The sequence below is a fragment of the Ammodytes marinus genome (genome assembly GCF_949987685.1).
Source record: "Ammodytes marinus genome assembly, chromosome: 19".
Classification (NCBI taxonomy): Eukaryota; Metazoa; Chordata; class Actinopteri; order Uranoscopiformes; family Ammodytidae; genus Ammodytes; species Ammodytes marinus.
The window spans coordinates 16,372,812-16,391,188 of record NC_137223.1 but is presented as its reverse complement, the minus strand read 5'-3'; the positions used below and the strand labels follow the sequence as shown (position 1 = coordinate 16,391,188).

At 39.3% G+C, this 18,377-nt stretch overlaps 3 protein-coding genes across 4 annotated transcripts in view; all 3 read left to right on the top strand.

Annotated features, from left to right (window-relative positions):
• Positions 1 to 1,764: 1,764 nt before the first annotated feature.
• hsp90aa1.1 (heat shock protein 90, alpha (cytosolic), class A member 1, tandem duplicate 1) lies at positions 1,765 to 6,196 on the top strand. Its single transcript, XM_080047685.1, has 11 exons — positions 1,765 to 1,898; positions 2,774 to 2,923; positions 3,021 to 3,387; positions 3,493 to 3,626; positions 3,743 to 4,048; positions 4,136 to 4,301; positions 4,508 to 4,698; positions 4,804 to 4,951; positions 5,060 to 5,328; positions 5,500 to 5,833; positions 5,939 to 6,196. Exons 2-11 carry the CDS (start codon positions 2,774 to 2,776, stop codon positions 6,043 to 6,045), a joined length of 2,172 nt encoding a protein of 723 aa, XP_079903811.1. The 5' UTR covers positions 1,765 to 1,898; the 3' UTR covers positions 6,046 to 6,196.
• Positions 6,197 to 6,728: 532 nt separating this feature from the next.
• Positions 6,729 to 12,471, top strand: LOC307266200 (heat shock protein HSP 90-alpha). Its single transcript, XM_080048168.1, has 11 exons — positions 6,729 to 6,849; positions 8,444 to 8,593; positions 8,744 to 9,113; positions 9,233 to 9,366; positions 9,463 to 9,792; positions 9,885 to 10,050; positions 10,201 to 10,391; positions 10,892 to 11,039; positions 11,161 to 11,429; positions 11,531 to 11,864; positions 12,038 to 12,471. Exons 2-11 carry the CDS (start codon positions 8,444 to 8,446, stop codon positions 12,148 to 12,150), a joined length of 2,205 nt encoding a protein of 734 aa, XP_079904294.1. The 5' UTR covers positions 6,729 to 6,849; the 3' UTR covers positions 12,151 to 12,471.
• Positions 12,472 to 14,358: 1,887 nt separating this feature from the next.
• ppp2r5cb (protein phosphatase 2, regulatory subunit B', gamma b) overlaps positions 14,359 to 18,377 on the top strand; it is a 34,842-nt gene continuing 30,823 nt past the window's right edge. The window contains exons 1-2 of one of the 2 annotated variants that reach the window (XM_080047666.1): positions 14,359 to 14,417; positions 15,001 to 15,060. In XM_080047666.1, the coding sequence (XP_079903792.1) occupies positions 14,391 to 14,417; positions 15,001 to 15,060 (87 nt within the window). In that variant the 5' untranslated portion in view covers positions 14,359 to 14,390. The remainder of the gene's footprint in view (positions 14,418 to 15,000; positions 15,061 to 18,377) is intronic. The other variant, XM_080047665.1, reaches the window with a different exon arrangement.

Here is an 18,377-nt window from a genome sequence, read left to right as displayed (position 1 = left end):
CGACTAAACCATAGCCTACATATATCCCTGTGTAGAAGATAGACCTATGCCTACTAAATTTGACTAGACTGGACCCGATATATAGGCCTAGGCTACACTAATTTGCTGTGATCATATTAAAAAGGACATTAAATCCTGCACATTCATACACTTCCAATAACCACTTTTAAATTCCAGAACCATCCAGTATAACTAAGAACTCTCCAACGTATTCTAGCAAACAACTATGGGGGATGTGGCTCCACTTCATCAAATATCATCTTACAGTGATTGCGACAGTTCTCGACGCGTTTCTCAGTTACACGGACAGTCAGCTTCTAGTAGTGTCTGCTTATTACTGGGAACATTTGGATTACATAAGAGATCTATTGAAGAGTAACACACTGCCATCCTCTGGTCAGTTTAAGTAATTGACAATAACACTGGAACAGAGAATTCTGTCTTATATCTTGTTCAGGGGCGTATTTACTGTGTAGTCCAACATTTGCAAACCTCTAAGTAAGAGTTGTTAATTTCAAGTGTTATGGAGGGTGAGGGATGTCAAACCACAGTATCCTTTCCCTTCTTTGGCAGCTCTTCCAACTTTCATCAACATTGTGTGCTTTGCAAATTTGTGAATCAGCCTATAATCATTTGTAGGCTAACCATTCCCTGTGCAGCATTCTTTCACTTTGTATAACATTGTTTCTAGAAAGTTAGTTGTGTATCTTGTTTCATTTAAACAACCATATTGTAGAACTTGACTGGTCAGATTTTCTTCAATTGCTGTAACACCCTTCTTAAAAATCATGACACTGAAAGTCATTCATTGTAGTAGCTGTCAGAACTTAAAGTTGTCTTTGATCATCAGACTTAATTGTACCCCCTAAAACATTTCTTTATGTCTAAGAGGGCAGATTTTTGTGCAGTCAGCAGAATACATAAAGTGCAAACAAACGTTAGATTAATACAAAACAATATAAAAACACCAGAAATAAATAACATTTAGAATCTCATTGAGACATTTAAAAAACCCATTGACAGAAGGGGGAAATGATTGTTGCAGTCTGTTAATCCTGTATTTTGGCCTTAATCAACCTTCGAACTTATGCAAGCAGGGGGAACTCACTATACAGTGGATGGCTTTACAAAGACTATGGGTGATGCGGGCCACAAGAGGCTTGAAAGCTCTGGTAAATTTCCGGTTGGTAGACCTTGAGTTAAGAATCTTTGGTCAAACTACTATTTTAAAGTGATATTAATCATGTAAAAACAAAGAGATAAACTCATGTAGAATACAAAGACTCCCAGGACCAAAACCTTTTAATGTGTATCTTTGAATGGAGATTATGCTGCACACAAGTTGCAATCATTTGTCCAGCTTCAAATATGTGAAACCAAAAAAAGAAATGGGTCTGTTATCCATAGGAAGCCCTATGGTATGTGACTGTGTCCAATGAGGCACCCCGGCGGCAGCTGATAGCAAAGACACTGCACAGCTGTGACGATTACAGGGGGTTATGGGGCCTGCAGCTAGCCATGCTATCAGGGAAGCTCTCAATGTGATTGACAGGCACTCCTTGTGACTCTGCAGCCCTATATGGGCACATTGAATTTAGGGCTCTGGTGTCTTGGTCTCAACCCCCTTCCAGGTTTTTCCTTAACACCCCACTGTAGTGAACACATTTTCTGGAAGCTTCTGAATGGGAGCTTCGAGAAACCACCCCTTCTGTATAAAAAGAAAACGGCGTGACGTGGGGTCTGTCAGAAGTTACTGACTTGAACAAGGGGAGAGACTACTCCAGATAGGAGCAGCAGCAAAGCTCACATTTGGATCTCTTTAAGAAGAGAAGACGTGTGTGGTGATACATTTGGCGACTTTCTTCAAGAGGTGAATATACAAGAAGAGTTTATTCAAGGTAAGACCTGAACACCAAAAATCAAATACAGCTGTTTTTGCTTTGAAAGTTAAATGAAAAATATACCAAATGTAAAATGAAAGGAGCACAGGCAGGAGAGCAAGAACACATGCTCCAAATTAGAATACCAACATAATGTGCAAGTTTTAATAAATAAACACTTCATTTATATGTTTAATATATCATTTATTTGTAGAGGGGAGACTGTAATGTTTTAATATCAGTTATTTATATTGTGGCCATTAGTATCCAAGTGAGACTAACAAGCAGAGGAGCACATGGCAAGTGGGGTGACCCTGAGTATGGGAGCAATGGCGGGTGAGCCGGAAAACCGGTTGGCACCAAGAGCAGATAAAGCAAAAAAGTATAAAGTAACAGGGGACACAGTTTAAATGCAATAGAATAACACACAAACCTTTTGTGTGGCCAATTTAATTATGGATTTTTATACAATATTTTTTTTCTCCAATTCCCTCTTAAAGAAAGATTAGAGATTATTGCTCTACAGTAAAAAAGCCTGTTAAGTTTTTTTTATTTTTTTTCTATCTTTGAATTTCTAGCTACTATTCCTTACTTTAACATAGAGGTGTTGAATGACATGCTGAAGGCTTTGGGGGATGGGGAAAGCATCAGAACCCCACCCATTTGGCAACTATTTGATGGACAGAAGGAACATGTGTTGTGCTGCCATCAGCATAGCTACCCTCCTCAAGCCATGCGGTTGTCTTCAACAAGGAGAAGGGGAACTTTTTTTGTTAATCTAACAGCATGAAAGGAGTTCCCAGATATATTCCATATTAATTAAAATTAAAAAAAAATGTATTTATAATCATCAAGAATTAGGTTATTAACCATATTTTCTTGCTTTCCTTTAGATGCCTGAGAAAGCTGGAAAAGTTATGGAGGAGGAAGTGGAGACCTTTGCCTTCCAGGCTGAGATTGCTCAGCTGATGTCCCTCATTATCAACACCTTCTACTCAAACAAAGAGATCTTCCTTAGAGAGCTCATCTCCAACTCCTCAGATGTAAGTAAAAGCAGAACTTTATTGCCATTTGTTCCTTTGTTTAAAAAAATTAAATAATAAAACATATTATTTTAACAACCGTATCCCTTCTTGACAGGCTTTGGACAAAATCAGATATGAAAGCCTAACAGACCCCAGCAAACTTGAGAGCTGCAAGGATCTGAAAATTGAAGTCACGCCAGACGAGCTCCATCGCACCCTGACCCTGATGGACACAGGTATTGGAATGACCAAGGCGGACCTGATCAACAATCTGGGAACAATTGCCAAGTCTGGCACCAAGGCTTTCATGGAGGCTCTGCAGGCTGGAGCTGACATCTCCATGATCGGTCAGTTTGGTGTGGGTTTCTACTCCGCCTACCTGGTTTCCGAGAGGGTGACAGTCATAACCAAGCACAATGATGACGAGCAATACATTTGGGAGTCTGCAGCTGGAGGCTCATTCACCGTCAAAGTTGACTCTGGTAAGCTTGACCTCCCTCATTGATACTCTATTCAATAATTTGCACGATGAATTTGACGCAATGCCAGGCCCTGCTCTCTTCATTGATTTGTATTTACTGCTTTAGGAGAGTCCATTGGCCGAGGCACAAAAGTCATCCTTCACCTCAAAGAAGATCAGACGGAATACTGTGAGGAGAAGCGCGTCAAGGAAGTTGTGAAAAAGCACTCACAGTTCATTGGCTACCCTATTACACTTTTTGTAAGTTTTTAGTTCATTTTTAACAAGGAGAATTTGCTATTTAAAAAAAACAATAATAACCAATGATATTGAGAAACTTTAGATTCCTAAGCTACTTTTCTTTTCATGTATTCCAGGTGGAAAAGACGAGGGAAAAGGAAGTGGAATACGAGGCGGGAGAGAAGGAGGAGGAGGCTGAGAAGGATGCTGCAGAGGACAAGGACAAACCTAAGATTGAGGATCTGGGCGCTGATGAGGATGAGGACACAAAGGATGGCCAGAACAAGAGGAAGAAGAAGGTCAAGGAAAAGTACATTGATGCTCAGGAGCTGAACAAGACCAAGCCAATCTGGACCCGTAACCCTGATGACATCACTAATGAAGAGTACGGCGAGTTCTACAAGAGTCTCACAAATGATTGGGAGGACCACCTCGCTGTCAAGGTAAGTTATGTCTCTTGGCGATAAACCTTGGCGATATGTTATGTTTTTCTAAGCTAATAAATGCATACTTCATTCTTGTCTCGGCAGCATTTCTCAGTTGAGGGTCAGCTGGAGTTCCGTGCCCTGCTCTTCGTACCAAGAAGGGCCTCATTCGACCTCTTTGAGAACAAGAAGAAGAAGAACAACATCAAGCTGTACGTGCGCAGGGTTTTCATCATGGACAACTGTGACGAGCTGATTCCAGAGTACCTCAGTAAGTATTTGTAACATATTACCAATCATTCACATACACATTGTTTGTCTTGCTGCTAAAATGGACAAATGAATATGTTTTGTCTGGCTTTGGAAGGTTAGCGCTTCTTATCTTCTAACCCCTATTCAGATTTCATCAAAGGTGTTGTGAAATCTGAAGATTTGTAAACGTATTGCTGACCTGGTATCTTTTATTCATCTCAACAGATTTCATCAAGGGTGTTGTGGACTCTGAAGATTTGCCCCTGAACATCTCCAGAGAGATGCTGCAGCAGAGCAAGATCCTGAAGGTCATCCGCAAGAACTTGGTCAAGAAGTGCCTGGAGCTCTTCACCGAACTCTCTGAGGACAAGGAAAACTACAAAAAGTGCTACGAGCAGTTCTCAAAGAACATCAAGGTATGTGGATCCAATATGTTTCTTTAACTAGATACCTTCAAATGGAAAACCTGAATTCCACATGTTTAATGTTCAGTGTTAGTAACACGTCCTTTGATGTTTCAGCTTGGCATCCATGAAGATTCTGCTAACAGGAAGAAGCTGGCTGATATGCTGCGCTACTACACCTCATCCTCTGGAGATGAGATGATTTCCCTGAAAGACTATGTTTCACGCATGAAGGACACCCAGAAACACATCTACTACATCACAGGTTAGAGAAGTAATTTACATTATTTTCTTCTACTTTTGCTTGAAATATTTTTAAAAGGGATTTAGTAATTAGCATATTTATTCAATGAATTCATAATAACTATCACAGGTGAGACCAAAGACCAGGTGGCCAACTCTGCCTTCGTGGAGCGCCTTCGCAAAGCCGGCCTGGAGGTCATTTACATGATCGAGCCCATTGATGAGTACTGCGTCCAGCAGCTGAAGGAATATGATGGCAAGAACCTGACTTCCGTGACAAAGGAAGGCCTGGAGCTGCCTGAGGATGAGGACGAGAAGAAGAAACAGGAGGAGCTCAAAAATAAATTTGAAAACCTTTGCAAGACCATGAAGGACATCCTCGACAAGAAGATCGAAAAGGTGATGGCAGAAAATAATTGAATCTATACTAATGTTGCAGTATTTTATTTTTATCGCAACAATAATCCATTTCATTAAAAGTGACAGGTTTTTGTCTCCAATGATGTATACATTTAAATCTCTTCTGCAAAGGAAGCTGAACATTTTATATATTCTTGTTCACCTGCACAGGTCACAGTCTCCAACCGCCTGGTCTCCTCCCCTTGCTGCATCGTCACCAGCACCTATGGCTGGACGGCCAACATGGAGAGGATCATGAAGTCTCAGGCTCTGAGAGATAACTCCACCATGGGCTACATGACAGCCAAGAAGCACCTTGAGATCAACCCTATGCATCCAATAGTTGAGACCTTGAGAGTGAAGGCAGAGGCCGACAAGAACGATAAAGCTGTCAAGGACCTGGTCATCCTTCTGTTTGAGACTTCCCTGCTGTCTTCAGGATTCACACTGGAGGACCCACAGACACATAGCAACCGTATCTACAGAATGATCAAGCTTGGTCTCGGTAAGTTCTTCTTCTCCATGACTTCTAACATAACAGTAATTAGTATGCTTATTTTAACATTAAAAAAATGGCTTTGGTTATTTATGAATAAAATCCCATTCACAGGCATTGATGATGATTCTGCCGTTGAGGACCTCAGTCAGCCTGCTGAAGAAGATATGCCAGTCTTGGAAGGAGATGATGACACATCAAGAATGGAGGAAGTTGACTAAAATACTTAGTAGACTATCTTTCCTAATTTTATTTTTGTAAGTTCAATTGCTTCTTCAAACAGACGTTTCATTCTAACACAACTGTCATTTCATAAACAGTATTAACTAGTCAACACAAGTTAATTAATGGGATTAATGTAGGCCACAATGTGGCTTAGTAGGCTATAAACCATCAGCTGCTTCTAAAAAAACATATTAGCCTACTGAAAACCATAAGGCTAAGAGTAATATAAAGTCACTGGGCTTGTGTTTCTTTTTGTAACTATTACATTTTTTTTAATGAAATGCTTTCAAATTTGTAATAAAATGTATTTACAAATAAATACTGCAATCTCATTTACTGAGTCTGTGGCATGCTGAATTTCATCACTATTCACTCGCATGTGTAGGAACTCTCATTCATCAACTTCATTCTTAGCTTATTTCGATATTCTCGAATTTTCTGTGGCCACTGCATGATTCATTCTAGTTCAGCTTCCGCACGCACGCCTTCCTCAGCCGGCTCAGCTGAAGCGTACCTATGAGCGTTCCCTATCCTGCAAGTCCCGCCTCCTCCTTCCCAAGAATAAGCAGTGGCTGCAGTGATTGACAGCCCACTCGGCCTGTCAGCGACCACTGTCAAGCTGTAGCTACGAAGATTCCAGATGGTTCTGGAAGCTCAGGTCAGGATTTCTCGGACGCTCGGTCAATGAGTATAAAAGCTGCACAGCTCACTTGGAAGAAACGGTAGCCGTGTTGTCTGCAACTTAAAGGAGACCCCCCCACACATTTCACATCGGAGCTGTCGACACACTGAGGACCAAGGTACTTTTAAAATATTTTTTTAATAAATACAATAACGTTAGACGCCAACTGATAAAATATAGGCTATGCTAGGCCTAATGACCATAATGATAACATATTCTGACATGACTGTTTGCAAATGGTGATGACTAGGCGTACATTTAAGCTAGGCCTACATCATTTTCTATTTCCTATTATGACAATAAAATAGGCCTAATTGCAGTAAACCCTGTCCTTTTTTTGTGATTAAAAAAAATCAAACAGTGGGTAGCCTATCGAGTGTCCAGACACATATCAGTGTTAATTTCTTAGCAAAAACTTTCCCAAGTATCTGTCTCACCCACATTCAGTTACCTTTGCGGTGCATCGCTCACGGTGCATTCATAGTGCACTCGTCAGGGCAGGAATAAAACATGTAAATTGTAGTATAAGATTTCCCGAGCAGAGAAATGTTTCTCACTTTGTGTGTGCATCCACTGCTGCAAAAGGGATTTGGTGCATAATCAGCGAAGATGGTCAAGAGGAGGGGGTTTAGATGTCTATGGAAACTGCTAGACTAAGTTATTTTTGCCTCTTGGTACCTTCTAGAATCGTGCACTTCACCTGTGAAACCGACAGGTGGAGCCATTTGTGCTGATGTGGATAATGTGATTCCAGCCACGTGTATCTCCTATCAACCAATGTAACCAATCAATTACAACAGGAGAGGATAATACCCCATGTTAGTATTAGACTATCGCGATTTATCTGCATTTGAGGCCAGCAATAGCCTACAGTCATCAACGTTCAGTTGAGGCCTTGAGTCGATTGTGAAAGCTCAAAATAAACTTTAATACAAATTCATTTTTATAATCTGCTGAGTAAATTACTTTTCACACCGTCCACAGTATGGATCTTTTTTGGTATTTGCATGAAAATAACATGTAGCCTACATTAGGCATAGGCCTACGTAACTGCCGTAAAGGCTGAACCAGACAAAATGGATTAGGCTATAGGCAGCTTGAGTACGGATGGAGCAGTGAGCAGAGCTTGACCGTCCGTCACACCACCTGCCTGTGCAAAGGATACATGCTCACACATCAGCTGTAATTACTGAGGCATACCTCACAGTTACTTCAGATAACCAGTGTTAACTGTCAACTGATTATTAGACCAGCATTTTGAGTAAAGCACTGAAAGCTGATGGACAATATTAATGATTTCACATGTATGGACAATAAAAACAAATCTATTAATCAAAATGTGTCAGAAGTATTGATTAAAGTCCTTAAAGTCTGAGGTAGTTATTGAGCTCAGTGGTAGTGTTGAATAAGGTGTAACTTTAAATACTTCCACCTGACCTGTGGGTGATTAGCAATGTACGCTTGTTGTAGGTGTGACAGTGTAATGACTCGTTGGGCTGCTGCTCATCAACAGACCAATCAACATGAAAGTGCAAAAAAGGTCCCTAAACCTCCTACGAGGAACTTTTACATGTTTATGAAACAGCCTGAGTTTTCCTCTCATGTTCATAAATGACCTGTAACTGCAAATGAGACCATCAGTGAATAGAACACTATTTTAAAATATTGTTTATGCCTTAAGAACCAAACTTCTATTTTTCCCCTCTGCTCAGATGCCTGAATCTCACGACCACCCAATGGAGGAGGAAGCGGAGACCTTTGCATTCCAGGCTGAGATTGCTCAGCTGATGTCCCTAATCATCAACACTTTCTATTCCAACAAAGAGATCTTCCTCAGGGAGCTGATATCAAACTCCTCAGATGTAAGTTTGTCATTGTATACGCTTAAAGCAGTTTTTTTAATCTGGTTTTGTGTCAAAGAATACAATTGATTCATTGAAGTTAATTATTGTTATACTGTATGCTGTGCTTAAATTACATATTAAAATGTTGAAAATTTGATTTTCCTCCAGGCCCTGGACAAAATCCGATACGAGAGTCTTACTGACCCATCCAAGATGGACAGTGGCAAGGATCTCAAAATCGAAATCATTCCCAACAAAGAGGATCGCACCCTAACCCTAATTGACACAGGTATTGGAATGACCAAGGCGGACCTGATCAACAATCTGGGAACAATTGCCAAGTCTGGCACCAAGGCTTTCATGGAGGCTCTGCAGGCTGGAGCTGACATCTCCATGATCGGTCAGTTTGGTGTGGGTTTCTACTCCGCCTACCTGGTTTCCGAGAGGGTGACAGTCATAACCAAGCACAATGATGACGAGCAATACGTCTGGGAATCCTCTGCTGGAGGCTCATTCACAGTAAAAGTGGACACCACTGGTAAGTTATGTAAAAGGCCGTTACTCCGTTACGGTGAACCCCTGTTTAGTTTTATCAATAAAGGAATATCAACGTTTCATGTTTAAAGCACATTTACCCTCATCTTTTCCCCCTTATAGGTGAGCCAATTGGGCGTGGCACCAAAGTGATCCTGCACTTTAAAGAAGACCAGATGGAATACATTGAGGAGAAAAGAGTCAAAGAGATTGTGAAAAAGCACTCACAGTTCATTGGTTATCCCATCACACTCTTTGTAAGCACTGATTTAAATAGTCTAAAAAATCAGCTAACATAACTAAGTTATCCAAAACAATCATGGCCAATGACCGAGCTGTATTTTTTCATTCAGGTGGAGAAAGAGCGTGACAAGGAGGTGAGTGATGATGAGGCGGAGGAGGAGAAGGAGAAAGATAAAGATGGAGAAGAAGAGAAAGACGAGGACAAGCCAGAGATTGAGGATGTTGGGTCTGATGAGGAGCATGACCACGACCACGACCATGACCATGGGTCCTGCGACAAAAAGAAGAAGAAGAAGATCAAGGAGAAATACATTGACCAGGAAGAGCTGAACAAGACAAAACCCCTGTGGACCCGTAACCCCGAGGACATCACTAATGAGGAGTACGGAGAGTTCTACAAGAGTCTTTCCAATGACTGGGAGGAACATCTCGCTGTCAAGGTTGGTATATTATTAAAAAAATATATATTGGCCATATTTTTTATTTATTGAAAACAAACCATACAATTGACCTGATGAACATCTTCACACAGCACTTTTCAGTAGAAGGTCAGCTGGAGTTCCGTGCCCTGCTTTTTATGCCTCGTCGCGCTCCCTTCGACCTCTTTGAGAACAAGAAGAAGAAGAACAACATTAAGCTGTACGTGCGCAGAGTTTTCATCATGGACAACTGCGATGAGGTCATCCCTGAGTACCTTAGTGAGTATTAAGCCAAATGCGGAATTACCAGTTTATACAATTTGTTCATAATTTGAATGATCATCTAATCTAATGCAAATTAGAAAAAAATAAAGATTTTTAAAACTGTAAACATATTGCTGAACTGGTAGCTTTTATTCATCTCAACAGATTTCATCAAGGGTGTTGTGGACTCTGAAGATTTGCCCCTGAACATCTCCAGAGAGATGCTGCAGCAGAGCAAGATCCTGAAGGTCATCCGCAAGAACTTGGTCAAGAAGTGCCTGGAGCTCTTCATCGAACTCGCAGACGACAAGGAAAACTATAAAAAGTGCTACGACCAGTTCTCAAAGAACATCAAGGTTAGTGTCCTCACCGAGCACTGTCCAAGCTGAAGAGTTTTTAATAATCTACTAACATTCAAACTTTTGGCAGCCATTTTATGTTAAACCCTTGGTTTGATATCGCAATGCATCTTAAGTTAGCAGGAAATAGCTTACTTTTTCTTAAAGTCCAAAGCTTTACAAAAACCTTTGGAATTTTAGTTGATCATCACTGTTTGATCCTTTTATGTGAAAGCCATCTGCCTGATCCTTTGGCCATATTGTTCCAATGTAAAGCTGCTTGGAGTCCTGTTTGAAAGCCACTTACTGATATCTTCTTTTTAGATTGAGGCACTCTGGTTAAGTAGGGTTACACCTTTATAGACCAGTACCAGTGTTTGTAAATTTTTTAGATAAACTCTATTTTTTAAGGTTTAACACTGGTATAATTATAGTTTTTACAACCTCAGTTTAACTGATGTCTACTGACATGTAACTTTATTTTCAATGCTGTTCCTGAAATTTAACTCATCTTTCAGCTTGGCATCCACGAGGATTCTCAGAACAGGAAGAAGCTGTCTGAGCTGCTGCGCTACTACACGTCAGCCTCTGGAGATGAGTTGGTTTCCTTGAAGGACTATGTCACTCGTATGAAAGACAGCCAGAAACACATCTACTACATCACTGGTGAGGATGCTCTTTATCTATAAACTGTTCATGTTAAAAAAGAGATGTTTAAAATTGTGAACTTATTTCAACCATGTGATATTGAATAAATGTGTGACTGCTTGCCATGTCTGAACTCCAGGTGAGACCAAAGACCAGGTGGCCAACTCTGCCTTCGTGGAGCGCCTTCGCAAAGCCGGCCTGGAGGTCATTTACATGATTGAGCCCATTGATGAGTACTGCGTCCAGCAGCTGAAGGAGTTTGAAGGCAAGAGCCTGGTTTCTGTGACAAAGGAAGGCCTGGAGCTGCCTGAGGATGAGGACGAGAAGAAGAAGCAGGAGGAGAAGAAGGCTCAGTTTGAGAACCTGTGCAAGATCATGAAGGACATATTGGAGAAGAAGGTGGAAAAGGTGAGCAGTGGAATACATTCCATAACGTTCTACGAGGTGTTGTTTACCTTTTAATCTGTTGTACTAATAAAGCTGAAAATGGTATTTATTAACCTGCACAGGTCACAGTCTCCAACCGCCTGGTATCCTCCCCTTGCTGTATTGTCACAAGCACGTATGGCTGGACGGCCAACATGGAGAGGATCATGAAGGCCCAGGCTCTAAGGGATAACTCCACCATGGGCTACATGGCTGCTAAAAAGCACCTTGAGATCAACCCACATCACCCCATCGTGGAAACCCTGAGGCAAAAGGCAGAGGCCGACAAGAATGACAAGTCTGTGAAGGACCTGGTCATCCTACTCTTTGAGACTGCCCTGCTCTCTTCAGGATTCACCTTGGATGACCCCCAGACCCACTCCAATCGCATCTACAGAATGATCAAGCTGGGCCTAGGTGAGTGTCTGTGTGTGTGCTCACCATGTTAAGCTTGACATTTTTATTAATTTTTCTTGCTCTTTTATGAGCCAAAAATGATTGCAGCGACACGCTGTGCAACACACCCAGACTATGTCTATGATGATTTACCTGACTCTGCCGGCTCATAATCTGATTAATTCCTCTCGTAGGTATTGATGAAGATGATCTGACACCAGAGGATGTCCCCTCTGCTCCCACTGAAGAAATGCCTCCTCTTGAAGGGGATGATGAGGACACATCCAGGATGGAGGAGGTGGACTAGGCCTGTTTCTATTACCTGCTAGCATAAGGAGGTACTGTTCTATAAAATGTAAAGTTTAATGTTGTAAATGAGCCTGTTATTGCTCCTAAACCCTTTTTCAACCAAGTTCACTGTATTCCCCCTTGCATTGACCACAGGTGGTTCAAAATCATTCCCACTAGAATATCATTTTTTAAGTTGAAACTTTTTGTATTCTTTTGTTTTATCAACAAAGAAATTGTGTTTATTGACATTCTCATGTGTTTGTGTGTTTTTTCTTTAACTGTAAATATAAACAAAATTGATACTGTTATTTAAACGATGTGGGACTCATAAATAAAGATTTACCATGTTAACAAGTCATGTCTTGTTAGTCCTTACTGCTCCTCTGAGAATTGTATAACAGGTGAGTAACCTATTAATTTTTTCTAAATAATTGAATTTCCAAGACAAGACAAATGTGAATTCGTTGAAGATATGTTACATCCAGTTGAAATCTGGCCTTTAGGTACAAAAAATGATGGCTCATGAAATTGGTATAAATTAAGTTAAATAATTTAAAGCACAGTCAAGTGAAATCAGCATTGTGTGTGTGAACATGGCAGGTCACTTGCTGTTTTAATACAGAAAATAAGCGGGTTTGAGGTAGGTTTGGCAGCTGGTAATGTGGCTTTTAGTTTCAAAGTAATGTACAAAACAGTTGAATGCATATTGGTTGTGGAAATAATAGTAAAGTTGGAGGAAATTTCGATGAGGTATAAACAAGTTTGTATATCTTTAAGCTGCCTGGTAAAATGAACAGGACGGTACACTTACCATGCACTATGAAAGGCTTCTATGGGCACTACTGCTTTGCCTTTTTATCAACCAGGGAGCTCAGGGATCCTGTCCACAAACTTGGCAGTCCCACACTAGATGAGACCGAAAATGAAAACTTCTTGTGAGAATGCCATTGGGATGAGTGACTGGCAGGAAGAGGCATAATGTCAAGACTAAAGAAAGTCACAGTCATGTCACACCATTCCTACACATGGTCTATACACAGACAGCAGACATTTTGTCCTGTCAAGCACCTTTACGTTTTTCTTCTCTGACATGTCAAAATGACTTAACTGAAAAGGTTTATTGTATGGGTGGGGTCAGGGCATATATTGATAGAGATAAAAAAAAAAGAAGGAGAAAAGTAAATATATATGATTTGGGGAAAAATGTTAAATGATGAATACAATTCAGAGCGAAAAATAAACATCATAAGTAACTGTAAAATACCAATAGATGGCAGTAAAGTAACACAGGATGCCAGATTCTGTATTTAAAGAGGGTACTGCCAAGCTGCTCACGTTTGGCATAGCTTTTTGCTCACAAGCAAGAGGAAGAAAGAAAATGAGGTAAAACAACAACAAAAATGCAGGAAATGATAATCTATTGCCACAGTAAAGTTAATATATTATCTAAAAGCGAGAGATAAAACAAATTCAGTTATGCGAAATGGAGGGTCAGGAATTACGTTTTGTAATGTGCACAGATGTTGGGACATTTTGAAAAAATGCATGCAATTTCCTAACCCTTGTAAAAGTTTGGCATGGAAGACTAAGAACCTTCAAATAGTTACATATAATAAGCTGCGAAAAAACAATTACAATTATTTGATTATATTTTATTTTACTAAAAACATTGTATTCTATCTATCTATCTATCTATCTATCTATCTATCTATCTATCTATCTATCTATCTATCTATCTATCTATCTATCATCTATCTATCTATCCAAAAATAGGCAAAAATAAATGTTAACAATTAGAAATATTATAATTAACCTGTAACAGGTTTCTTTATCAGAGTACTGTATGTGGCCTACAATGTGCTAAGATTTATAGGCTATCATGATGATGATTATATCTTCATGGTTAAAAGTGTGTAGGCTTATTTAAAGCATAAAATAGCCTACATGGTCTAGCATTTGTAGGTGCAGTGAATGCTTACAGCGTTATTAAACAGGGCTTGCTCCTGATTCTGACATTAGTGACGGATGGGCATGTGGAAAGAAACAGTAGGGCAACCTGTCACCGGCAGGGAGCTCCCTCTGCCTCGCGCGATGCCCAGCGTGTCAGCTTTTGGATGTGCTGGTCAGCTGACGGAAAGCAGCCAATCACAGGGCGAGAACGGGCAGAACCGCCCTGCAGTGTGGATGCCCCGAGAGTTGTCAAGGTTTTGATTGTGGAGTAACCGAGAGGGGAGCAAGGGCGGCTACGGTTGTACAATGCCGAATAAAACGAAAAAAGACAAGGTGAGTCTGAGAAATGCCTACCGGTTATTGCGGGTTGGAGAAATACTTTGCATGAAATGCAATTCAGTGTTATTTAATAATGAAACCTGCCTCATAACAGATCATTTTGCTACTATCAGCGCTGTGTCCCATATTGTAAACGTTAGCCAACCAGCAATCAGCAGCAGCTAGCCGCTATCCTGCCAACATATTAGCACTTGCTACGTTGTGCTGCCTTATATAGATACAGCGCCGTTATCAAGTAGTTAAATTAATATACTTTGAATTGGGTGTAAAAGCTTTCTTGGCAGCGTATTTCGAGGTGTAAAAAGTGAACTCTTTGTTTCAATTTCTAAGCTCTAAGACGGGTCGAGTGAATGCCACTTTCTGTACAACTGTAAAGTAACGTTCGCTAGCTAGCAGCCGCTTTGCCAGTGTATGCAAACAGGAGTGCGAGACAGGGGTGGGCAGGAGTGCTATATTTAGCCGGGACTTTTTGTGTTGTTGCATGGGAGCATTCATTGATAGACTGTACACTCGAGTTATCAGCCTTCTTCTCTCGCAATGTCAGGTTGACTTAACCTTTTTTATTTTTTTCTATCAGGAGTCCCCTAAGTCTGGAAAAGTGGGCAAGAGTGGATGTCAGGAGAATTCAGAGCACGAGGTAGGCTAACCCAGGACCGTCTACCAGAAAACACTCTTGACTTTGTCTGATATAAGTTCAAATGCCACTGATAGGCCTATAACACTTACGCTGTATGAACAACAACTGCATCATCGGTGACATAAGGAATAAACAAGTTCAACCTCTGCATTATCAGTTTCCATTGCTGCCCCTTTGAAGTGATTCTGGGGAAAGGTCTGTGCATGATGATGTTTTAATGAGATAAGATCATTCCCTTATATCAGTGAATTGCCCTAAATATGCACATCTTTGGGATATAACCAACATATCTTATGATATTATGTTCGATATATCAGATCACATTGTTATAGATACAGTGTTATTCATCCCACGTGAACCACAGGTTATAAATAGTACAGGGAGTGGCTTTGCCTTTGCCAGTGTCTGTCTGTGAGAAGAGAGTTCATAGACCGAACTCCTTTGCACCTGGGTCATTTGTTAACCTTTTTGTGACTCTTGCTGCTGTTTTTCTTTAGATGGCATCAGTGCAGTGCATCAGCCAATCATTAATGTTTACCAAGACTTCTCCACTGTTTGAAAGGTTTTCTTTTCATACAGTGTGTAAAAAAAGTGAGACAAACGTTCACTCAATATTGATGCACTTTCTAATCCATTTTTATTACTGCTGCCCTGTAGAATTTTGCCATGCCCTCTTAAAATGCTGATATTAAAAAAATCAATAAAATATATAATTGCTGGTGTTGTAGAAATACCCACTTGTAGTGTACCTGGCAAAATTATGCAAATCTTATACTAACCTAATCAGGATTACAAAGGCAGCTATAGATGAGCAAGGCATACAGTTCACTGTCACCTTGTGGGTCCTATTGTTATTGTTATTACTTGTATGAGACTTTTAGCGCAACATGCAGGCATTTAATATAATTCCAATTAGATGAAATATTCCTTGTTATACTTGCATGTATTGTGTTTACAAAATAAATCGGCGTATAATTGGGTATTCTTTAGTCATCTAAATGTAAACTTTAAAGGCAAACATTTGACAGGATTGGTGCCTCAGAAATGATCACAGAAGTAAATTGACACCTCTTTCCTAAACTCAACAAAAATCATTTGCTTCATCTTAACCCTTATGCCCCGCTAGTGGAATTCTGTGTATCTGGGGTTGCATTTTTGAGATAATTTTGGCTGTGATTGTCCCCAAGCCATAAAATTTGGTAAGGAGGTGTGTTTTACAATGAAGTTTTGATATCCTGAGTTTCATCCATTTCCACTTCATTTTGACTGTGTGAGATGTTTTTGTTACACTGGGACCGCTAACTACGCGGTTTGTACCATTGACTTCCATTATAACGACATTTTTTGACACCCCCCTTAAAATTAAAGTGAAAAATATTTTTGACTGTAATTTCCCATTTCTCTGTAGTAAACTTGATAAGGTTATGTAAAAATAAGGTCAATAAAAAAAATGCCCCGTTTTAGCCCCCCCCCCCCTGACCTCTATGGTGACCCTTTACAACAAATTGGCATCCTTGTGTAATTCATGGCTGCAAACCAGTTAAAAAAATTAAAAAATACAATAAAATTGTTTTGATGTGTAGTTAGTGAACACATCTTTTAGTCAGAATGGTTGAAGTTAAAAAAAAAAATCCAGGAGTGTGTCTGTGTGTACTCAAATCAAATACACTGAAATCCTTGTCTAAAAAGATGCCATTTCGTAAACTCATAAAAAGCCATAAAACCAGTATTTTTGATTCCTTGGCCATGCCAAGATAAAATCAGAATTTATATAATGTTTTGCATTCATTTTGAAGGTAAGGCATCACATTTTAGGTTTTAACTATTATCTAGTTGATTTATGAATTTCATATGGTGTATTACTGGGGGAAAACTTGCCTCATGACACAAATCTGAAAAAAAATAGGATTTTTCATAATTTTAAAAAATTTCAGGAATACTGGCCACTGCGACAACAAATCTAAAGAAAAATGTCAAATTTGTTTGAATATGGATGGGGGGGACTGTTGTCTGCATGTCCATGACAAAATAAGATTGTGTGTGTATGTGTGTGTGTGTGGGGGGGTGTGTGTGTTTGCATGTGTCATACGATATCAGGGCTGCAAATCTGTACCCCTTGTAATTTCTCTCCTCTCATACACACACACAAGCACACTTTCACACACACACATGCACTTACACATGCACACACACACAGACACATACACACACACTCACACACTAAAAAAAAAAAAAAAAGCTGTTATTTTGTAGTTTTAGTGAGTGGTTTTCATCATAAAAATTCATATTTTGATGATAAAAGAGGTGATAAAATGGGTAAATTTTACTATTCTCTTTCATTTTACCCAATTGCATTGTGTTTTCTGCAGTAATATGGGAAATCAGAGGCAAAAAAAATGTTTCACTTTAATTTAAAGGCGGGTTGCCAAAAAGTTTTCTTATAATGCAAGTCAATGGTAGAAATCTAACTTTTTTTATTCAATTTGACATTATTCAAAAAGTAATAATGCCCCAAATATAATTTTCTCACCTATCATTCAGATGGGTGAGCCGGTGATACTAATAATAATCAAAGTTAAAAAAAATATTTGAATATTGAATTTTAGTGTATTTTTCAAAAAAGCGGTTGGTGGTATATGATCGAAACTGGCATCTAAAGGGTTAATTTTTAATTGTGATTAATTAAATCACAACATGAATTGAATAACAACCCCTTCATGAAACAAATGGAAAAAAAAATTGTGAAAAAATATTGATCTTTCATCATTTTAATGCAGTTTAAAGGTCAAAATACACAAAATGTACGAAGCGGTCCCAGTGTAACTTTTTTATTCAATCTGACATTAAACAAAAAGTAATAATGCACCAAATATAATTTTCTCACCTATCATTCAGATGGGTGAGTCGGTGATACTAATAATAATCAAAGTTAAAAAAAATATTTGAATATTGAATTTTAGTGTATTTTTCAAAAAAGCGGTTGGTGGTATATGATCGAAACTGGCATCTAAAGGGTTAATTTTTAATTGTGATTAATTAAATCACAACATGAATTGAATAACAACCCCTTCATGAAAAAAATGGAAAAAAAAATTGTGAAAAAATATTGATCTTTCATCATTTTAATGCAGTTTAAAGGTCAAAATACACAAAATGTACGAAGCGGTCCCAGTGTAACTTTTTTATTCAATCTGACATTAAACAAAAAGTAATAATGCACCAAATATAATTTTCTCACCTATCATTCAGATGGGTGAGCCGGTGATACTAATAATAATCAAAGTTAAAAAAAAGATTTGAATATTGAATTTATGTGT

Coding starts and splice junctions, on each gene's coding strand:
- hsp90aa1.1 (XM_080047685.1), top strand. CDS start 2,774: ATGCCTGAGAAAGCTGGAAAAGTTATGGAGGAGGAAGTGGAGACCTTT. Junction 3,627..3,742: donor GCTACCCTATTACACTTTTT/GTAAGTTTTTAG, acceptor CATGTATTCCAG/GTGGAAAAGACGAGGGAAAA. Junction 4,952..5,059: donor ACACATCTACTACATCACAG/GTTAGAGAAGTA, acceptor TAACTATCACAG/GTGAGACCAAAGACCAGGTG.
- LOC307266200 (XM_080048168.1), top strand. CDS start 8,444: ATGCCTGAATCTCACGACCACCCAATGGAGGAGGAAGCGGAGACCTTT. Junction 8,594..8,743: donor TGATATCAAACTCCTCAGAT/GTAAGTTTGTCA, acceptor ATTTTCCTCCAG/GCCCTGGACAAAATCCGATA. Junction 9,114..9,232: donor AGTAAAAGTGGACACCACTG/GTAAGTTATGTA, acceptor TCCCCCTTATAG/GTGAGCCAATTGGGCGTGGC.